General features: G+C 38.1%; 1 protein-coding gene across 1 annotated transcript in view; it reads right to left on the bottom strand.

The window, feature by feature from the left end:
* TMEM63A (transmembrane protein 63A) overlaps window positions 1-19,739 on the bottom strand; it is a 30,055-nt gene that overhangs the window by 6,992 nt on the left and 3,324 nt on the right. Inside the window, exons 3-17 of the mRNA XM_010135954.1 lie at window positions 18,999-19,062; window positions 17,520-17,557; window positions 16,238-16,380; window positions 13,720-13,771; window positions 12,456-12,564; window positions 11,996-12,066; window positions 11,479-11,559; window positions 10,782-10,905; window positions 10,278-10,411; window positions 7,450-7,587; window positions 5,458-5,611; window positions 4,581-4,687; window positions 2,854-2,940; window positions 2,173-2,235; window positions 762-924 (exon numbers count right to left, since the gene is read on the bottom strand). Coding sequence (XP_010134256.1) covers window positions 762-924; window positions 2,173-2,235; window positions 2,854-2,940; window positions 4,581-4,687; window positions 5,458-5,611; window positions 7,450-7,587; window positions 10,278-10,411; window positions 10,782-10,905; window positions 11,479-11,559; window positions 11,996-12,066; window positions 12,456-12,564; window positions 13,720-13,771; window positions 16,238-16,380; window positions 17,520-17,557; window positions 18,999-19,062 — 1,528 coding nt within the window. The remainder of the gene's footprint in view (window positions 1-761; window positions 925-2,172; window positions 2,236-2,853; window positions 2,941-4,580; window positions 4,688-5,457; window positions 5,612-7,449; window positions 7,588-10,277; window positions 10,412-10,781; window positions 10,906-11,478; window positions 11,560-11,995; window positions 12,067-12,455; window positions 12,565-13,719; window positions 13,772-16,237; window positions 16,381-17,519; window positions 17,558-18,998; window positions 19,063-19,739) is intronic.

Raw genomic sequence — 19,739 nt, 5'->3', positions numbered from 1 at the left:
AGGGAAAGCTCAAGATATTAAAGCTTTGGTGGGGCCAACATTCCCCTTTTTCCTCTTGGGATGAGGAAATCAATATAAATTATTTCAACCAGAGCAAGGGGTAATATGCAACAGCTAATAGAAGTGAATGTTTAAAATAGAAAGGATATTTAAAAATGGAACCCACTCACCCATAAAACAAGAAGAAAAAAGAAAAAAAAAAAGAGAAAACAGGAGCAGCTATATGCAGGCTTAAGTTCCCATCGTAAACACTTGCAATTTCAAGTTGCAAGATGACATATCATCTGGAAGTGAAAATCTACCACTTAAAACAGAATACAGTACAAACAATAAGTATCTATTTTGCTAGGTGTATGTTCAGATCAAAGTTGGACATACGTGCAGGCTGACAGAAGAAACTATATACAGACAGATTGAATTTAGAAGCCTCTGAAGTTTAGACTAGAAGATAAAATCAGAATCATCCTATAAAATTCAAATCATAAAACTCTGACTTGGAGCTATGAAGAGATTAATATCTGAAGTTCAGAGCTTGGGTTTTGATTTTTGACCATCTCTAACTTAAATAAATGTGTCCCTGTTACCTGCACGGCAAATGAAGGGAATATGAACCTGTCATGGATGACTGAAACAAAGGCCAAAAAAAAAAAAAGACAGGAGACGATAGTTAATGGTATGAAGGATGGGGGTTCCCACTGTTTCTTAGGAAGGAAGGAAGGATCAGTCATTTAATTGCCTCTTTTAAGGAGGGGCTCTAATACCTGTTTAATATTTTTCCTTTCTGCTGTGGACTTGGCCATTATCATGCGTATGGTGTAAAGGATGAGGCCAGGCAGGCGCAGCAGCTCCATCCCATTGCCAATGAAAGCAGAGGCAATCACATAGTTCACAAAGAAGGCTCCCTGGTCAGGCAAAAAGACACATCTGCAAGGAGAGACATCAGACACTGACTGGAAAGCAGACAAGCAAATACACCATACATACAGTGGGTCCCTACCACCTTTGGATATCTCTTAGCCTAAGGATAAGCACTGGACAGCATAAGAAGTGGCTAGAAGACTTTTGATAATCTTGTTGGAGAGCACTACATCGCTATAAACGCACTAAGTGTAGTATGCCGTGAGAGCCCAGCTGAGCTGCAGTTTGGGCGAGTAATAAACTGTTCACAAAAAGATACAGCAGTCTGATGGGTGGCTGATAGCAGACAAGAGCATCATTTGATGTCTGCAACAGCAACCTGAGACAAGATGAGATAAGACTGCAATGGAATAATTGTCTCTCCTAGCTCAGTAACTCCTAATTGTCATCTTGTTACTGATTTTGAAACAGCACTTGGAAACCTAACCACATCCTAATAACTGCATTCTGTTCTTTCCCTCCAGCCACAGTCACAACAGCTTATATTAACCAGTATCTGCAGATTTGAAATGCTGGTGTAAAAATGTTCATGTCTCTTAAAATCAAGAGTCAATGAATTTCAGAAATAGCTGCAGCCATTTGGTCTCACCATAATCCTTGGGAAGATCCCCTGCCCGTGACATGCAACAATCTTCAGTACAGTTTCTGGTCCCCTCTCACCTGTATCACATCATCCTGTCCTTTGTCTTCTACAACATTTATAAGGTTTGGGGAAATATCTGTCTCTTTATTGAATGTTTGCATACATTAGCTAGCAGAAAAAAACATATGGATTTCTCCATAGCAAAATCACTTGCACTGTCCTCCCCTATTCAGAGGCTCAACATCATCCCACAGGGTACCCTACTCAAGCATACTTTAATAAATAGTAACCAAGGTTAGTCAACAGCAAAAAAAAGAAAAAAAAAAGCCTAAGTATTCCTTTAGTAAAGAGTTGCTAATACTTACTCCAGTCTAATACTTACTCCAGCCTAAATACAGAATCAGATGATTCTCTGTCAAACAGCCAACGGAAAAAAAAGTCAAGGCTGAAAGAAAGATGTTTAATGTCATTTAATCTCCAACAGCTTAGTACTGAGTAAATTGCACTGTCCTCCCCTATTCAGAGGCTCAACATCATCCCACAGGGTACCCTACTCAAGCATACTTTAATAAACAGTAACCAAGGTTAGTCAACAGCAAAAAAAAGAAAACAAAAGCCTAAGTATTCCTTTAGTAAAGAGTTGCTAATACTTACTCCAGTCTAATACTTACTCCAGCCTAAATACAGAATCAGATGATTCTCTGTCAAACAGCCAACGGAAAAAAAAGTCAAGGCTGAAAGAAAGATGTTTAATGTAATTTAATCTCCAACAGCTTAGTACTGAGTAAAATGGCTTCTCTTTTTACACAGGTTAGATCAGGAAAGTGGATAGAGGGGATTTAATCACAATCTGAACACTACTTTAGCTTTACCACAGTAACTGACAGTCGGAAACAGGAAAAGAGATACAGAATCAAACGAAACAGAAATGTCTACTTCATACCAAAGTTTTAATGATTGATTTTTAGCAGTTATTAAATAGATAGGACAAATACAGGTTATCCAGGGAAACAGTCAAATACTGTAAAAGTATTTGACAAGGACAACTATAACTGAAGTATAAGACCCAGTCAGGAAACTGGGTTCTCAGCTATGACGGTGAGTGCAGGCAACTTCCAATCAGTCATCGATCTTACAAGGTCTTATATTTCTTTGCTAAAGAAAAGCCAGTCTTTGGAAACTTTAAGGGCTATGAGGTGCTCAAATGAAAGATGAGCATTGAAATCCATGTGTAATGATAACATAACCAAACGCACTGAATCAACTATGCCTCAACTATCAACTAGAAAACAGAAGTAATTTGTCTCAAACGATAAAAATAAACATTACTCCATTAAACTATGATTCTTTACCTGGTCAGACCAAGTGAGGGCAGAATCAATACCATGAAGATCAAAAATATGTAGACTTTATGCATCATTATTCTGTTCTCTGCAGATCTACCAACATAAAAAGTCACAGTGAGAAATTCGTATCAAAGACTTCCACATGTAAAAGATCTTGCCTAGAGAACGTCAGCATCAGAGGATTTCCAGCTTCTCTTACCATACCACATTGCTATGAGATAGTCACAAAACAAACATCTTTTGAGATATTCACTAATTTGGACCAAGCACGGAAAAAAAAAATTCTGAACATTAATCCAGACTCTAGAGTAGCATCACTACAGGCCTGCAGCACAGGCAGGGGGATGTATGACAATCACAGCTGGTCTCTTATCCAGTGATACTCAGCTTGTAAACAAACAGCTCTTCAAGTGTTATGCCAAGAGGGATTTGTAAAAGGGCACCACTGCCAAGAAACCAAACACTCAGACAAGCTACTCAACTGTCCTTGTCAATTGTCAAGTCCTTGGAACAACATGACACCACTAACACCATACCCCTACTACAGTAGCAGGAACATCTATCTAGTGACACACTGCTGTCAGAAAAGTGCAGCGATTGCTATAAACAATTCAGACTGTTAAAGGTGGCATCTGATAGGGCATGAAAACTGTAGAGGTTTTATTATAGGATTACGTAGCCCTTAGGCACTGTGGGACGTGCCAATGTAGATATACTGAGGCATGAAATCAGATCTGTCATCACTAGTGACTTTAGGACACTACTTCAACTGATTGAGAAGGGCTTAAAGTTCCTGTGCCTAGTGCAACTACCAAAAAAAGAAAAAGAAAAAAGTACAATGAAAAGCATACAACTTTGACAGATGAACAGTAGATTCTGAACGTGATCTTACAAGGGAATGGTATAAAAAAATAGAAAGTCAAAAAATTTGACCTTAAAATATAAAACCAAACAAAAAATGGCCGCAGGCATTATGGAAAAAGATTGAGTGAAGTCGAGCAAAGCTGGGATTTGGTGTGCAGTATCATGTTTTTGTCTGACTGTAGGAAAACTGTGGGTGAAATCTGGTATGCCAAACCAAGTTGTGCTGAGTTCTCCAAGTTAGCAGCATGTCACTGTGCTTGACATGTCTGGAGGGCATCAGTCGTACCTGAAAATCTTACACCAACACAACTCCTGGGCCTCGGTCCCATAGATCTTCTCAGATCACCACTAAAAATATCCTACAGCAACCAAGTGGTGCACCAAGCTACATCCAGACCATTTTTTCATGCAAAACAGAGATGGATGCCCTTTTTATAAGTAGCATGCCACTAGCTGGAGCAGTTTGTTGAAGTGGCATTACGTGACTCTCTGATGTCCTCAGCCTGAAAGGGATCCAAACCTACAGCTCTATTTTCCCAGAGAGCAAGCTAGTTACGGACCCAGAGGCACTTCCCATGCTCCTGTTGAAGGTACACCCCCTGAGCCTGCTTATACATTTTTTTCTCATTAAATACAAACCAGGAGGGTGGGGAGGGTCGAGAAGCATAAACAAATCACATGGTCAGATTGCACTTGCTGTGTCATTTATAAATTACCTGAACTCCAAAGTGCTGGTTATAGCGCTAGAAGGAGATGAGAATATGATATTCCTTGCTACAGATTTAAGACCTCCATGAAAGATAAGCAATTCCTTCATTTATTTTAGTAATTCAGCTGAAAAGGCCAAAATAGAAAAAAATCTTGCTTACTTTGTCCAGTGAGACTCCAGTAAAGTTGAGTAATAGACAACTGTTGGCAGCAAAGCTGAGAAGGACCAGAGCAAGAGCGTTGGGAAAAACTGACTGACAATGGGATTCTAGTGGAGGAAAAAGAAGTAGGAGTAAGTATTAAAACCATTTTAATGCAGCTGTGGTAGAACAGAGGCTGCAATATTTTGCTTTTTGTAAATTAAAGCAGGTTGGACTGTAGAAATTATACTCAGATGCAGTCTTAAAATGAATGAGTGCTCAGCACCGGTGTGCAAAACCAAAAACAATAGTAGGATTGGGAATTAAATTCCATGAGAGAGAAGTCTCACTCTCATGCGGTTTTATGCAGTTTTCACTAGCTTGGTGAAGTATTTAAAATGAACACTTTGCAAAAGACTTTAGCTGCAGACAGATTAGGACCATATATATATATATATATGCCATTCTGTTTTGAATTCAATAAGCAAAATAAAACCATGGCATTTTACTTTAGAATTCAAAAACTGAATTCATCCTTCCTGTCATAAAAATCAAAATACAAGTTGGACCCAAAATTCCATTTTTGACAAAGATTTTTGATTACAAAATTTAGAATTATGTAAATTTGGAATGCAAATTTTTACTACAAACAAGTAAGACGTTTTTAGTAATATAAAGTTTCAGATTAAATTACTTCAGCCTACTATCAACGAACAAAAGAGGACTGAAGGCCTGATTCTGGACATATGCTTTTTAATCAGCAGTTACATAAAACAATCCTGAGAATTTCAACCGAATTAGGTTATAGACATTGTCTCATTGTCTTGCTACACACCTACTAGTTTATTAACACTTTGGTGCGATACACAGCTATAGCCTAACATAAGGTGATACTCACATTAAGGTAGTGAATAGGTTTAGTGACATTGAACTTGTCCATGGTGGAGATGATTATGGAAGGAGTAGTAAGAAAAAACAGCACAATAAAAAGAAGCAAATTAATGCAAGTCCATCTAAACCACCACTTCAGTCCACGCACTGAAAGATTTTTCCTGGAAAAAACAAAAGACAAAACCAAGCAGCAAGCACTTGCTGTTATAAAAATACATACTGTCTACTGAGAAACAGGTAGCACACCGCTTTTTCTAAATTCAGCTATATAATGAAGCACTACCCAAGTTCCAGTCGCTATTAGAAATCAGGAAAACCCTGCAATCTTTCTTGAACGGTAATACAAATTGCTCTTGCAGAAGAACACATTTAGTCTTTCATAACACAAACACAATGTCTAATGTAATTTAAGGTTTGGAATTAAACACTTCCACAATTTAATAATATGGAACTAAACAAATTTAGAACAATAAAAGACAGAGATAGAAGATACAGAGAGTTTCTGCAAGAAAAATAGCTATCATAGCACAGATCCACCAAGAATCTGTGATTTGGAAACAAAAATTAAGAACCCTGCATCCCTTCCTGAAATATTAAAACAGCAATCATTTGTCTTGAAAAGGTAAAGTTCTTAAATGCTATCTGAAATGGTTCCCACAAGGACTGGCATGATTTGAACCACAGCCAAAGCCAAGAATTTAGAACAGACAAAACAGGGCATACAGAGGCTCGACAACATTCCCCAGTTTTTGTTTACCTAGGAAACAGTTTTTGTTAACCTAGGTAAGTAACTTGGCAAATCCCTGTGCTTCCTCCTCTTCAAGGAGGAGGGGAGACAAGAAAAAGAACAAAAAACCCACTCAAAAAGCCACCAAAAATCAACAATGAAACCCCACCATCTTCCCCTCTCTGAGATGTTCAGAAAAGCTTTGTAACAGCTTCAAACTACTGAGTCTCAGTGATCATTTCCTGTGCCCATAAGACAGTGCCTGAAGGGAGAGGAAATGAAGCACACACACATGCAAGAACCCTTTCATGAGAAAGGTAGCTTAAACCAACCCTACTTGGAAAACAGCTTGCAAGAGATTTTTAATTCATGTCTCAAAATAACACAGCTACAAAGACACAGCTAAGAATCACGGTTATTTGCTTTGTGGTTAAAAGATTCTGTTCTTTATTCCCAACTGCAGAAAGGTAGTTCTAGAGAAAAACCTCTCAAACATTAGAACTAGATTAGAAGTAATTTTCTATTAAAATCATTAGCAAAAAAGTGTACTTTAAAAAAATGTTACATACTGGCGAAATGCAGTAACTTGTGCATGCTTGTGGCTCACTTGCAGTTTTTGTCTGGGCAATGGAAATGTCACAACAACTTTACTGTTGTAGGTACAGAGGATGGTATTGACCCAACCCTAAGTTATGTGCAAAGCAACTGGAAACAGTTTAGTTGCTTTAATCTACAAGCATGACAGAAGTAGCACAGGAACAGTTTAATTCAAAAAGCATTTTTCTATTTTCTGACGCTCTCCTATAAGCAGTGGGTAAAAGCTGGGAAATTTACTGGGTCAATAACAAGATATTAGAAGACAGACCATAGTTCACAGAGCGGATCGAGCTACACTTGCCATGTGGCTGCTCAAAACATATATACATAGTGGAGGATACTCAGTACCAACACCAAGTTACTTTCCTCAGATCTCAACAGTAGATTTGCATTAATCTCAAAAAATGGAAACACTGAGGCACCCACATTAATAAGCTGGTTTTGGTTTTTGTTTTGTTCTTTTTTTTAAGTTAACAGGAACTGCAGAACTTTGGGGTTGCAAAACTCCAGTCAGCTTCTGAGAGGCCTCTCCAAGGTCTACTTCCAGTTGCCACATGCAACCACTACCTAAAGTCTTAGTTTAGGGTTAAAGAAAAATGTACTCAGCACCCTTCTTCTGTCCCCATTCTAAACCTGTATTGTCGTAAATAAACGGATGTAAGAGAGCAATCTTACCAACAAATATTCTCAGGATAAGGAGCGTAGGTAACCTCCCAGTTTGATACACACAGCTCCTTGCTGTAGGATGATGGCTGCGGTTCTCCTTTACACTTAATACTCTGACATTTGCAGGCATTGAAGTCCTTAAGGATACTGTAAGGAAGAAAAAGAGGAGGATTTTTTCAAACTTTAACACCTGAATATGCTGCATATGTAATGAGAAAGACAGAGAATAGTGATAAAGGTGGGGTTTTTTTTGCTTTGAATAACCAGAGGTCAAGATAGTACTTAGACAAGAATGTAACATTACATTATGCATGTAATGACCATCACATAAACAGTTACTGCCACAAGTCTTTCAGATCTGAGAAAGTTAAAAACAAAGAGCAGTCTTGGTTTTAACTGTTCAGTGATTCTACCAAAATGAACAGCAGCAGTATTTAATAGAACAAACTTGTATTAAAAAATCATTTAAAAATAAACAAAGGCCTGAGAGCACTGGAAAAAATAAAGACAGCCAGTTCCCCAAACTCCTCTTTATGTAATTACAGCTGTTTGCAAATCAAAGCAGACTAAAGGATTAGTCTGCACTCTCATTTCATTGCACTAGCATCAAAACTAGCCAATTTTCAGGAAATTTTTTATCATGCCGGTATTCTGACATTTCAAAATATTACCCTCTTTTACATACTCCTTAATTAATACTTAGTTTTATTTTCTTGTATTATGAGTTGATTGAAAATTAATGTATTTAAGAAAAATTTAAACATACCCAGAAAAAACGTTTTGAAGATTTCTCAAACCACAGCAAGAGAAGTGCTAGGCATATATTCAGAGACAGCACAACTGCGCGTGCGTTCCTTGTAAAAGAAGTTCCAATTCAGACAAACTCTATTACACTATCATGGGAACAGTATATACTATATTTGAACGGGTAGACTCTCAAATTCCTGAACATGCTTGTTTCTCAGTTGTGCTCTTAACATAGAGAATGGAGAACCACACACATAAAAACACCAAACAAACAAAAACCACCCCCAAAATGCAGATCTTTGCCTTACCAGAATTCAAGTAGTGAAGTCGAATTGCCAGCATCTTGCAGCAGCAAGTATTTAAGAAAGTTAATTATACTTTGACAGTTATTTTTAAAAACACATACAGAGCAAGCATTAGCACTACTAGCCGTACTACTGAGCGCCATCATTAACCAAGCTTCTACAACCGCCTGACTCCATGTACCTCTGTCCTGGCTTACTGTTCCTCCCATCCTATTTCAGGGCTAAGTGGAGCAGAGCCTATTAAGGGTACAAAATAACTTCCTAATTTGATGGTAGCCTCAGCTTTACATGCAAACTAAACTAATTTTCCAGAGAACGGAGTCCACCACATCAATTCCAAGCTAAACACACTAAAATCTTTACAGTTCTTCACAATTCAGCTCAGAGATACCTGCAGTGCAACTCAGAATACATGCCCAAGGAGAGACTATCCCATCAAAACTGTTTACAACAAACCAGCTGCTAGAGAAGGAGTTTCAGTGTTATTTCTTCTTCCAGTTTCACATCTTCAAAAGTTATTTCATGCTCTAGATTCTCTAAATACGGTGAGTGACATTACAAAATTAGAAGGGGGGCAGATTTCACCACACAATCACTACTCAGTTAAAGAGCAGCAAGCAAAATTTTCTCAGCATCTCAGTTTCTTGCAAGTAATTCTATACCGTGGACTCCCTTGGAAAAAGGCCTGAAAGACGAGCTTTCTAACCTAATGCAGACAATTTATACCAGAGAGGCTATGAAGAACAAAAAAACCATGACGTATTATTTGTGTAATACAAATATTATTCTGCGTCCCTTTACCCACTTAGTATTAGTAAAAGGTGCTTACCAAGTGCCAACAGAAAACAAGAGGCTCTACAAATGACTGAGTAAAAAGCACTTGAAAAACCGATATTAGGTAAGAAAGATACGTAATGTGTACATTGAAGCGGGTCCAGAGGAGGGCCACAAAGATGGTCAGAGGGCTGGAGCTATGAACACAAGCTAAAGGAGGTGGGGTTGTTCAGCCTGAAGAAGAGAAGGCTCCAGGAAGACCTGGCAGCCTGCCAGTACCTAAAAAGGGCCTACAAGAAAACTGGAGAGGGACTTTTTACAAGGTCATGTAGTGACAGAAAAAGGGGTAACGGCTTTAAACTGAAAGAGGGCAGCTTTAGATTCACTGTGAGGGTGGTGAGGCGCTGGACCAGGGTGCCCAGAGAGTCTGAGGATGTCCCAAACCTAGAAGTGTTCATGGTCAGGTTGTATGGAGCTTTGAGCAACCTGGTCTAGTGGAAAGCGTCCCTGCCCATGGCAGGGGGTTGGAACTAGATGATCTTTAAGGTCCCTTCCAACCCAAACCATTCCGTGACCTATATCACCTATGGCCAGGTAAGTCACTGACTCTACTTTGTTCAGATAACTAACTAGCAGTGTGATTTGCACCCGCTCTAATAGTTTGGTAATTGGACCATCTGCACAGTGGAAAACGGAGAAATCAGTAACTCTTATTCAAAAGCCAATTAGTCTGCCCTACTATTAACCTACATTGATGGACTGGATCCCACACAGAAGAGAAAGGATCCTTATCCCAATAAACATTCAGAGCCATTTAGTCCCTTCACACAAAGCATAGCAGCTGGATGCACACTTACAGGAAAACTTACCAGAAAGCAAAGCAGATGAAATCCATAGAATGGTGAAGAAGAAGAAAGAAGAACCAACATAAGCAAACAAGCAACATGAACAGGAGAGCAGTTTTACTACTACAGTTAGAAGAGAACAAACAGGACCGCAGATAAAACTTACTAGGTTGCCATGGATTTCTCTTGAAATGTTACAAAAGCCATTCCCAGTGGGTTATTATGAACAGCTTGTTCCTCTTTTGAATATTCTTCCACCAGTTCATTTCTAACTTTGGTATAATAATCTACAGCATCCTCCTGTTGGGAAATTGATGATCGTTACATCCAAGTACCCGATAGCTAATAAATTAACCCGATTCGCTTAAATACAGCTTACACAAACCATAGTCTCTCCTCCTTACGCTACTTCCACAAACTACAAAAACCACATCACAACGAGAAGACAAACAAACAGGAAGTTTTTCTTGTACTTTGATTTTTGCACTAGGATTACATTTCAAAAGTTTTGGGGAATTCATTTGCTTTAGAGTGCAAGAACATGAAAAGAGCTATCTGCATAAAATGAATAAAGTATTTTCCGAAGCTCAGCAAGACATCACACAACATCTATTCTGTACTCTTCTAACAATCTACCTAGTCATAATTAAAAATGAACACAATCTCTTACCCTTTCACATCCTCTCATTTCACAACAGCAGAACTGACCACATGGCTTAGGGTTGATTTGGACCCGCTTGCCATACTTCTGATGCAGATGTTCATAGTAAGTCAGGCTTTTTTCTGCCTGTTTTCTGCACAGAAAAATACATCCATAACATTTTGCAAGAAAATAGTATCAACATCAAGCTTAAGAAGAATGCAATCCCCGAGAGAAGAATTTATGTCAAGGATTGATAACAAATTCATCAGTCACCAAGGATATTAATACACCTTATTTTGGCTACTTATTTTATTTTCTAGTCTATAAAAGCATTATACAGCCTACACTTGTAGTGAGGTTCCAGTAAAAACCCAAAGTATAGCCCAGAAGATAACGATTTTTTCTACTGTGACCAGCACCTCCAGCCAAAGAAGCAGGGTCCCAGCTGGGTTTTCCGCTTTGCCCTCCCTGACAATAAATAAATAATCGGTAAGTCAAAGCTTACCTTATGCAACACACAAGATATCACACCTACAAGAAATGGGCTGAACCCCACAACTCACCTTAAAACACAGACAAATCTAACTGGTGTCCAGACCAAAACTTTAAGAGCACAATTAATTTCTACTGTGTGCAAGCTTAGTATTGCTAGTTTATGTCGATAAGGACTGGCAAAGCAGTCATAAAATTATGCTAAACCTACATAGATTACAAAAACAAGTACCTTTTTTTGAAGAGCTGAATAAGCCTGGCTACGTCGTAACATAGCTGGACCTCCAGCACTGTGCAGGTTGGGTAGGCGGCACTGAAAAGGAAGCCGTACATGCAAACAGTAAGAACCTAAAGTACAACAAAGAAACTGTTTCAAAGAGCATTGCTGACATCTCATCACTCATTTCATTTCTGAATGAGGTATCAGAGTGGAGACTTCCAGAGAGACAGTTGCCGGAAGTTACTATGAGATGTGCAGCATTATTCCCAAGTAAAGGCCTTGTGAGCATGAATGGAAAGTGAATACACAGCCACTTCCTCAGATTCTGATGTCAAGATCAGCTAACTAACTTTATTGAAATGGCCTTTTCTGGATTCTGCCCAAAGAATAAGGTATGCCTTTAGAAGATGTATCCTATAACAGCAATTTTAAACAGAGCAGAAGTCAAAAAATATTTCTGCTTGGGCAGGTAAAACTACAAGGACCATTTTAAATCTTCTGTTCTTAATGACTCAAGCACAGAACTTACGTGAAATGCTCTTGTATTGTATCTTCTTTCGCATTTTTTGGAAGACCAGTTATAAACAATGTGCACTTAACCTGCAAGAGAAAATGCAGCTCCAATTTTGAGAAACCACACCACGAAAGACAAAACAACAATATTAGAAAGGCAGTGACACAGCACAAGTAGCTGTGTTGTAGAGGGGAAAGAAGGCAGGAAATTTTGATTTTGATGGGAGCTGCATCTACTCAAACACCACCATGTCATCTGCTACACTGTTAACAGGTGACACCAAAATTTCACAAATCCTTCCCTAACCCCCTTCACTCCACCCATTTGCACTATTCACTCAATGGAGCTTTGTTTTTAGTGAATTTCTTCACATGTCACATTTCTTTCTTCACTTAATTAGCAATTGGATTTTTTAGCATTATCCCCTCTCAAACATGCTGTATGGGGTTTTTTTTACCCTAATATAGGAACTTACTATGTTTTCTTCTTTATATGTGACGTACTTCACGTGATGTCTCATGAAGACAACAGTCAGAATCAGGTAAACAACAGCAAAAACCGTGTGCAGCCAGAGAAGATTATTACTGTCAGACAAAACGTTATGAATATGAGAAACAGGAAGAACTAATTGTCCAACTGATACAAGAAGCCATCAAAATGGTAAGCAGATCAGAACCTCTCACTGAACACAAAACGAGCACAAAAAGGTAGTTACTGGTAGACACTCATGCCTATCGAGATGCCTTGGACAGCCATTAGGGTTACCCGCTTATCATAAAATTCTATGGGTGAGAGACCTACAAAAAACCCAGATACTCCATGACATGGACATTTTAAGGAAGCATTTGGCTTGTGCCTTTCTCACTCAGATGACCAGCAGCACAATCCATGCTAATTGCCAAAATGATTTTTTTTTCTTACTAGTTACTGTGCTGGGTGCATAACTGAACTTTCCCTGAGCACACTCCTTATTCAAACTGAAAACAGTCTAATACAAGGAGTAAATTCTACTTCTCTGATAGTTCCTTCCTCCAAACTTACAGAAGTTGTGTTCTGTGAACAGTTCTTCAGTTTTGCAAAGAGCATTAATAATTACATCTAACCTACAATACAGGAACCTGTTTTACAGATAAAAAAACCCAAACAAATGAAAAATCCCCACTAGTTACTAGGATTCATAACATCGTTAAAAAAAATTAAGTGCATTGGCAGAAACTCTATTGGACATAGCAGCATGGACATATGTGGATTAAACAAATAATACAAAACTGTATGGGTTTTCTATCTCAACTATTTTACAGACTGTTTTTAAAACACATAAAAGTAATCTTAATCATGATCTTGCATGGGAGAGATACACACACACATAAATCTGATGTAAGAGAATTTAAATCGTTCAAGTTACACATTCTAGTAATGCTGTCAGCTTTATTTTCCTTCTGAAGTATAGTTTCTTTTACTGTGGAGAGTTCTGAAAAATGGTATTGCTAGATGTGCAGTCATTAGCCAAAAGAAACATGTGGTGTAAAAAGAGCTGGGAGAGTAGAAGCCAAGACTCCAGATTTCTTATCAGTGCTGTAACTTCATAGCCTGAAGCAGAACGTATTCCGGTTTCTGTTGATGAGCGTGAATAAGTAATTTCTACCCCATGAGCCACGCTGCAAGTATCAATTCATGTGTTTAGACACTATGGCAGGAAATAGACACAAGCGTAAAAGTACTCTGCAAGATTTACTTACCCAGTTTGTAAGTTTACTATAGTTGTTCTTCCAAAACTATAGGGATCCTTATCTAAGAACAAAAACAAGTAGCATAATGAACTGGTGCAACACTCACAAGCAAACTATCAGAAAGTCAGCTTCTTTTTTTTAAAAAAAAATGTTGATATACTACTTCTTAATGCTGAACCTGTTTATTGTTACCAAGATTTAGAATCATAATCAATGCTGGTTTACACTGTATTGCATTTTAAAGTAGGGGGGAAAAAAAAACAGGATTACACCACATTCAAGCAATAAGAGAAATAATACAAAATCTGAATACTAGATCTTTGCAGCAGTTCCCTTTCTTGCTCCAATCTCCTTTACATCCATTAACAACATCAATTAGGGATTTGAATGTATTCCCTTCACATTTTTATTCCATTTTCACAGATTTCTTATCTCAGTTTTTTAAACCGCCTTAATTCAGTCTTGACAAAATAGTACTGATAACCTTACTAAGGTCAAAAATGAGAAGGTATATATGACATTGTTTCTCTAGACTGTCAAGTATTCTAAAAATTATAATGCAAGTAAGTGAAAATTGAGTGCATGTTCACAAAGGAAAGAGAGCCTTGTATATCTGGAAAGCTAAACCGTCTTCTAGCATAGACTGTTAAACTACTTTGCAAGTGAAGTCATCACAACAGAAAGAACTGCAAATGCACAAAACCAACATATGGTGGAGGGGAGTAAGAAGGGGAGAGACACTAAAACTTCATATTTGTTCTTCAGCTGTATTTCCTAGCATCAAAAAATTAGTGCAGGAAAGCATAAGCTGTATTCTCCTGCTTTAGAAGGCCAGCCATACTCTGGCATTTGAATTCACAGAGAGCATCTACCAGCATCCAAGATACGACTTTTATCAAACTGTAGTTAGAGGACAGTGCACACAAATCGACACATAAACCAAAATCTATTTTGAAGGTAATTATGTTCTGTAAGTTCTTTGAAGGCACCAGCATCTCTGTCTACTTTATGAAGGAGATGAAGGCAGCAGCTGGGTCAGCAGTTGTGTTGTGTTTGATTCTGTAAACCTATGAATGCTGAGAACAGACATGGAAAGCAAGGAAGGAGAAGTGACTGTGAAGTGATGACAGGTCCTTTGAAAGAACAAAAACCCAGAAAATAAATGCAAAGAAGAAAAAAAGAACGGCAACAGTCTTTAAGAAATCAGACGTAAATATAAACAGAGAATTGCTAAGAGCAAGCTCATAAAAGGGAAGTCAGAAATGGCAGTTCCACAAAGAAAAAATACTGAAGGCACAGGTACAATGTATCCCTTTACAGACAAGCACTAAGTCACTGTCTTTAAAACACAGGTAGCAGTAAACTGAAAACAAAAACTAGGCTATATTATTCAGGACAATAGAAGAGAAAAAATTTTAGGGACAAAGATCAGCAAGGACAGTACAAAAGAGATGCAGTTGTTGTATAAAAACAAACAAAACACAAGCAAGCACTCTGCTTGACAGCTCCTGGGAAAACCAAATGAATTATTGTTTGGTTTTTTGTTGGGTTTTGGTTTTTTTTTTTTTTGCATCACTATTCAACAAGATGATCAACAGCTAAACACTCTGTAAGCATGATCTGGACAAGACTGATACAAAGCCGGATACAAAATGGGCTTGTAACGGCTCACTCTCAAAACCAGAAGAACATCTATACAGGATTTAACAAAGTTCTGTCCACCAACATTCTCATTAGCAACCTGAATGGCAGACTAGAGGACACACTTATTGTATTTGTTGTGTGAGTTAATAATGGAAAGGTGTAGGTGTCACATTAGCATAATCAGGACCAGACTGCAAGAAACAGCACTGACAAAATCAGCAAGGATATTTGTCCAGTTTTGAGCCACAAACCAATACAGAAGGGAACAATGGGAGACAGTCCAGCTAGATTTAAAAAAAGTTCAGGGGATGGCTGATGAGCCAGTGATCAGCCAAACGGAAAACATTTCTCATTAATGACCAAATTAACTTGACTGGTTTATCAAAGAGGAAAAAGCACAGATGAATTGATAATCCTCAAGCAGCTGAAAGGATACTGCGAAGAGGAAAAGAATAATCTATTCTCCCCAGCAAAAGAGACTCAGACGGGACACTAGAAAAAGATTTCCCAGCTGTGAAGGCAGTTTTCATTGGCAATCACCACCAATATAAATCATAAAGCATGCCTAGATAAACACGAGTTTAGAGGGCACAGGTCAAGTTAATCCTGCCTTGAACCTTCTAGGTCTAGCCATCTCTGTCTGCATGTTTCTCACTTGTCTGTCATCTTGTTTCTCACATCAGTTTTTGTCAGATGTTTAAAGAATCCTCTATTCTCATACAATTTCCACACAAAATGACACACACACACATCAGACAGAGGAAAAACCAAACCAAAAACCCAAACCTTACAAAGTTTACCAAATTAAAATAAATGCTAAAAGCTTTTGCAATGATATAAACCACAAAATTCTTCTCAGAATAAAAAAAAAAAAAATTCTTACCAAGTAGATCACCCGATAGGTTGACAGGCAATATGACACACACAGACAAAATGCTGACAGCAATCAACAAACAGATGATGTGACGCTGGAATGCCAGGTAATGTATGGCATCTTCACCGCATCTCTCATGAATCTCATCGTCACTGCATCACAGACAGAAAGGCACGTGGTCAGTCTACTTCGTATCTTTGGGGTTTGGGGGTGTGCGTTTTGAACATACACTAGTTTCTCGGTCTACCCAGTGACATCTCCATCAATCCCTATTGGCTTTCAACATGGTTGTGCTTTTTCATGCATAAATTCAAGTTCCAAAAGTGTCCTTTTCTTGTGCAGTATCACCATATAAAAATTAACATGGGGGAGTTTAAGATGGCACTAAGTAATCGGAAAAGCAAATATGAATCCAAGTTCTTTTTTATCAGCTTAAAAGAGGACAAAGGCATTTGCTGTGCCTCCTACTTTCTGACAGTCATGAGGTGTAAAGATCACACTGTGGCAGTGTCCACTCATCTCCATAAAGGCTTCCCACGAGGAAAATTACAACAGAAACACCTTACCCTTACGACACCCAATTAACAGAAGATATTAATGGGCTTTGGAATGAACTCTAATCATCTATCCATTGTCCACTGGACAGATCATTAAAATAGGAGATTTTGGATAAGGAAGGAACTAAACTGGCAAAACCAGAGGAAGCCAGGCTCAATCCCTACTGCTTTTTTGGTTCCATGTACCCAAACCAGAAACTGATTTTTAAAACATCATGATTTACTAAGTCCCAAGAGATGTAAAGAACCAGCATCACATGTCTAACGCTCAGTTACTGGGAAACAGTGGGATGGGTTTTTCCTAGTTAGCCAATTCCAGCCTCACTAAACCACCAGTTCTCCACAGAAATCCTTACAGGAAACCCCCATTTCCTGCCCAGGGCCCTACTGGCTTCAAACAGGAGAACACCTACACAGTCGTCTTTGAAGGGTAAAAGCCTAGAGCCTCGTTATTAGCTCAGAATCCATAAAAATGACATAGATTCACACACTGTCCCAAGGTCAGGAAGTCCCTGGGCTGCCAGCAGAAGGACAACTATATCCTGAAGAAGTATTCCCATAAGCTGACCTTGTTTTCATATTCTTTTTCCAGCCCACCAGAAGCATCTGTACCACTGTTTGCATTAAATTCTATCTATTCAAGGGGGAAAAAAAATTAATGCAAACCCCCTTTTTGAATTAAAAAAAAAAAGCAAAGCAAACCACAGCTCATTGTTTCTGCTTCATATACTTACTGCATCCGAAAAGCAGCTGTCATCCAAGAACAAAACCCCTATAAATAAAAAAGAAGCTTTTTAGGAGCTAGCATACAAAAGATACAGTTTCTATTCTCCACAATTAAGAGGAGCGTTTCTATTAAGCCAAACTTTTAGCTAAAAAGCTGGCACTCAGTTGCTCTGAAATCATGATCTAGAAACATATGGAAAAATAACTAATACTCCACATACTTTTCACAAGGTCTATCTTCAAACAGTATTTAAGGTTTTTGTTTGATTTTTTTTTATTACTTGCACATTTGTATAAATTTAAGAAGCCCAAGTGATAAGTTTGCCCAAATTCCAATGAACAGAAGTCAAGATTGCAGCTTCTAATGGAATTTTTTTAATGGATTGTTTTAGAGCAGAAAAGGCGATTATTTTTTTCCAGAACCATTTTCAGCGACCCTCCAGCGACTCTTTCAAGGATAATCTCCACGAGAGCCTAATACAAGTTAATCAGTTAAACGGTAGTTAGAAACAACACTGTGATTACATTAGCAGAAAGACTTCTTATGTAGGTTTATAAATCCTATGAAACTGTACAGCAGAGATCACATCTCACTGAATGTTCAAAAAAAAAGTCTGGTTCAAAAAAAAACCCCTCCTCTTTCAAAAGGTCTCTTCTTTCAAGTGAATCATCTCCAGCTGAAGACAACATTTTTATTCAACAGCTTCAACGATAAAGTTGCTTTAGGGTTTTAAGAAAGATGAAGAAAACTGCACAAACAACAGAGCAATCCTGGTCAAACACAACAGTATTCTTTTGTGTCTCACACAATTATTCAGTTGCAAGGCTAGATATTAAGTTGATGCATATATAAAATGTTAAAACATAGGCTCCCACCATTGGACAAGTCTTGCATGGTTCATTTTGAAGCTGCAACACAAAATGATAGAGCTGTATGATCTCAGAGACTCCAAGAGACCATGGAGGCAACCAATTAAAAGTCTGGTCAAAAAATTATCTTCCATTCCAAACTGGTTTTAATATTAAGAGTACATGGCACTACTATTAGCCTTACACTTGCATCCAGTTTTCTCAATTTTGTGAGGAAAACAACGTATTATAAAGATCAACGAGGTATTTGCAATGCCAACCTAATGTAACTTCTTGAATTGTTATTTAAGTACAAATCATTTACTTGTTCTTTTTGATTCCCCCGTTCAAAACTCTTAACATATAGGACCTCTCCTAATTAAGAAAAAAAAAAAGTTACTTAAAAACAGCAACACAAGATACTGCTTAATGAAATGGCAATAGTTTGTCAGCAAACGAAGAGAGATTACATATGGTTCCAGAAAAAACACAGTCAACAATGCATTACTAATTTTTGCATATAGATGTGCTTCCAGTTTAATAACTGCAATGGGCTAGGTGGAATAGCAAACCACAACAGATTCCGTTAAATAGTTTACTTTAAAAAGAAAAATATATCAAAACTCTAGAATCCTTACCTTATCATATTCAGGATCTTCAGGTACTGATGAAGATGTTGACAACCGGTTGTATCTTGATTCACTAAAATACATTAAATAACACTTTTAAGTATCTTTAATAACAGATTATGGAATTCCACAGAATTATTTCAACTTTAACAATTCTGAAGTAACTAAGGGAAGTAGTACAAAACCATTTATTCACTTCTTTATTCACTGTGTTTTTCATAACTGTAGCATATGTTTAATGATGGAAACTTGTGCTATGTCTCGTGTTGAAAGGGAAGGACACGTAAGCTCCTGACACGAGAGCGCATAAGTGAATTAGAAAGAAACCAGTAATTTATCGGGATATTAAAACCGCAGTAACACAAGAGAATGCCACACAGGTTTGGAAGTCTACCGAGGCTGAGATCCGCAAGCTAGCTTCCTGTTCAGATATTCCTCAATATAGGACATTACCTCTTTTCCCTCTACCTTTCTTCCTTCACCTTACAGCCACTACTCAGAGCTTCTCTGCACAATTAAATCCCTCCCTGCAGGGCCACCTCCTCACACAAGCCGAGTCCTGTAGCAAAGCCAGAAATATTTAGAGACTCTGTAGCCCTCAAAAATCGCAGAGTACCTGTTTTCAGTCTGCTGCTAGAAAGAAATGTTGCAATGGGGATGTGTCATAATTACAGGACAATACATGTTAAAACGGAGTGTATTCATACATGTATCCATGATAATTTTGACCTGGCTCAGGTCACCGTTCAG

Source organism: Buceros rhinoceros, unplaced genomic scaffold (genome assembly GCF_000710305.1).
Source record: "Buceros rhinoceros silvestris isolate BGI_N320 unplaced genomic scaffold, ASM71030v1 scaffold15095, whole genome shotgun sequence".
Taxonomy (NCBI): Eukaryota; Metazoa; Chordata; class Aves; order Bucerotiformes; family Bucerotidae; genus Buceros; species Buceros rhinoceros.
Note: the sequence above shows the minus strand (reverse complement) of the source record. Positions and strands in the feature narration are given on the sequence as shown.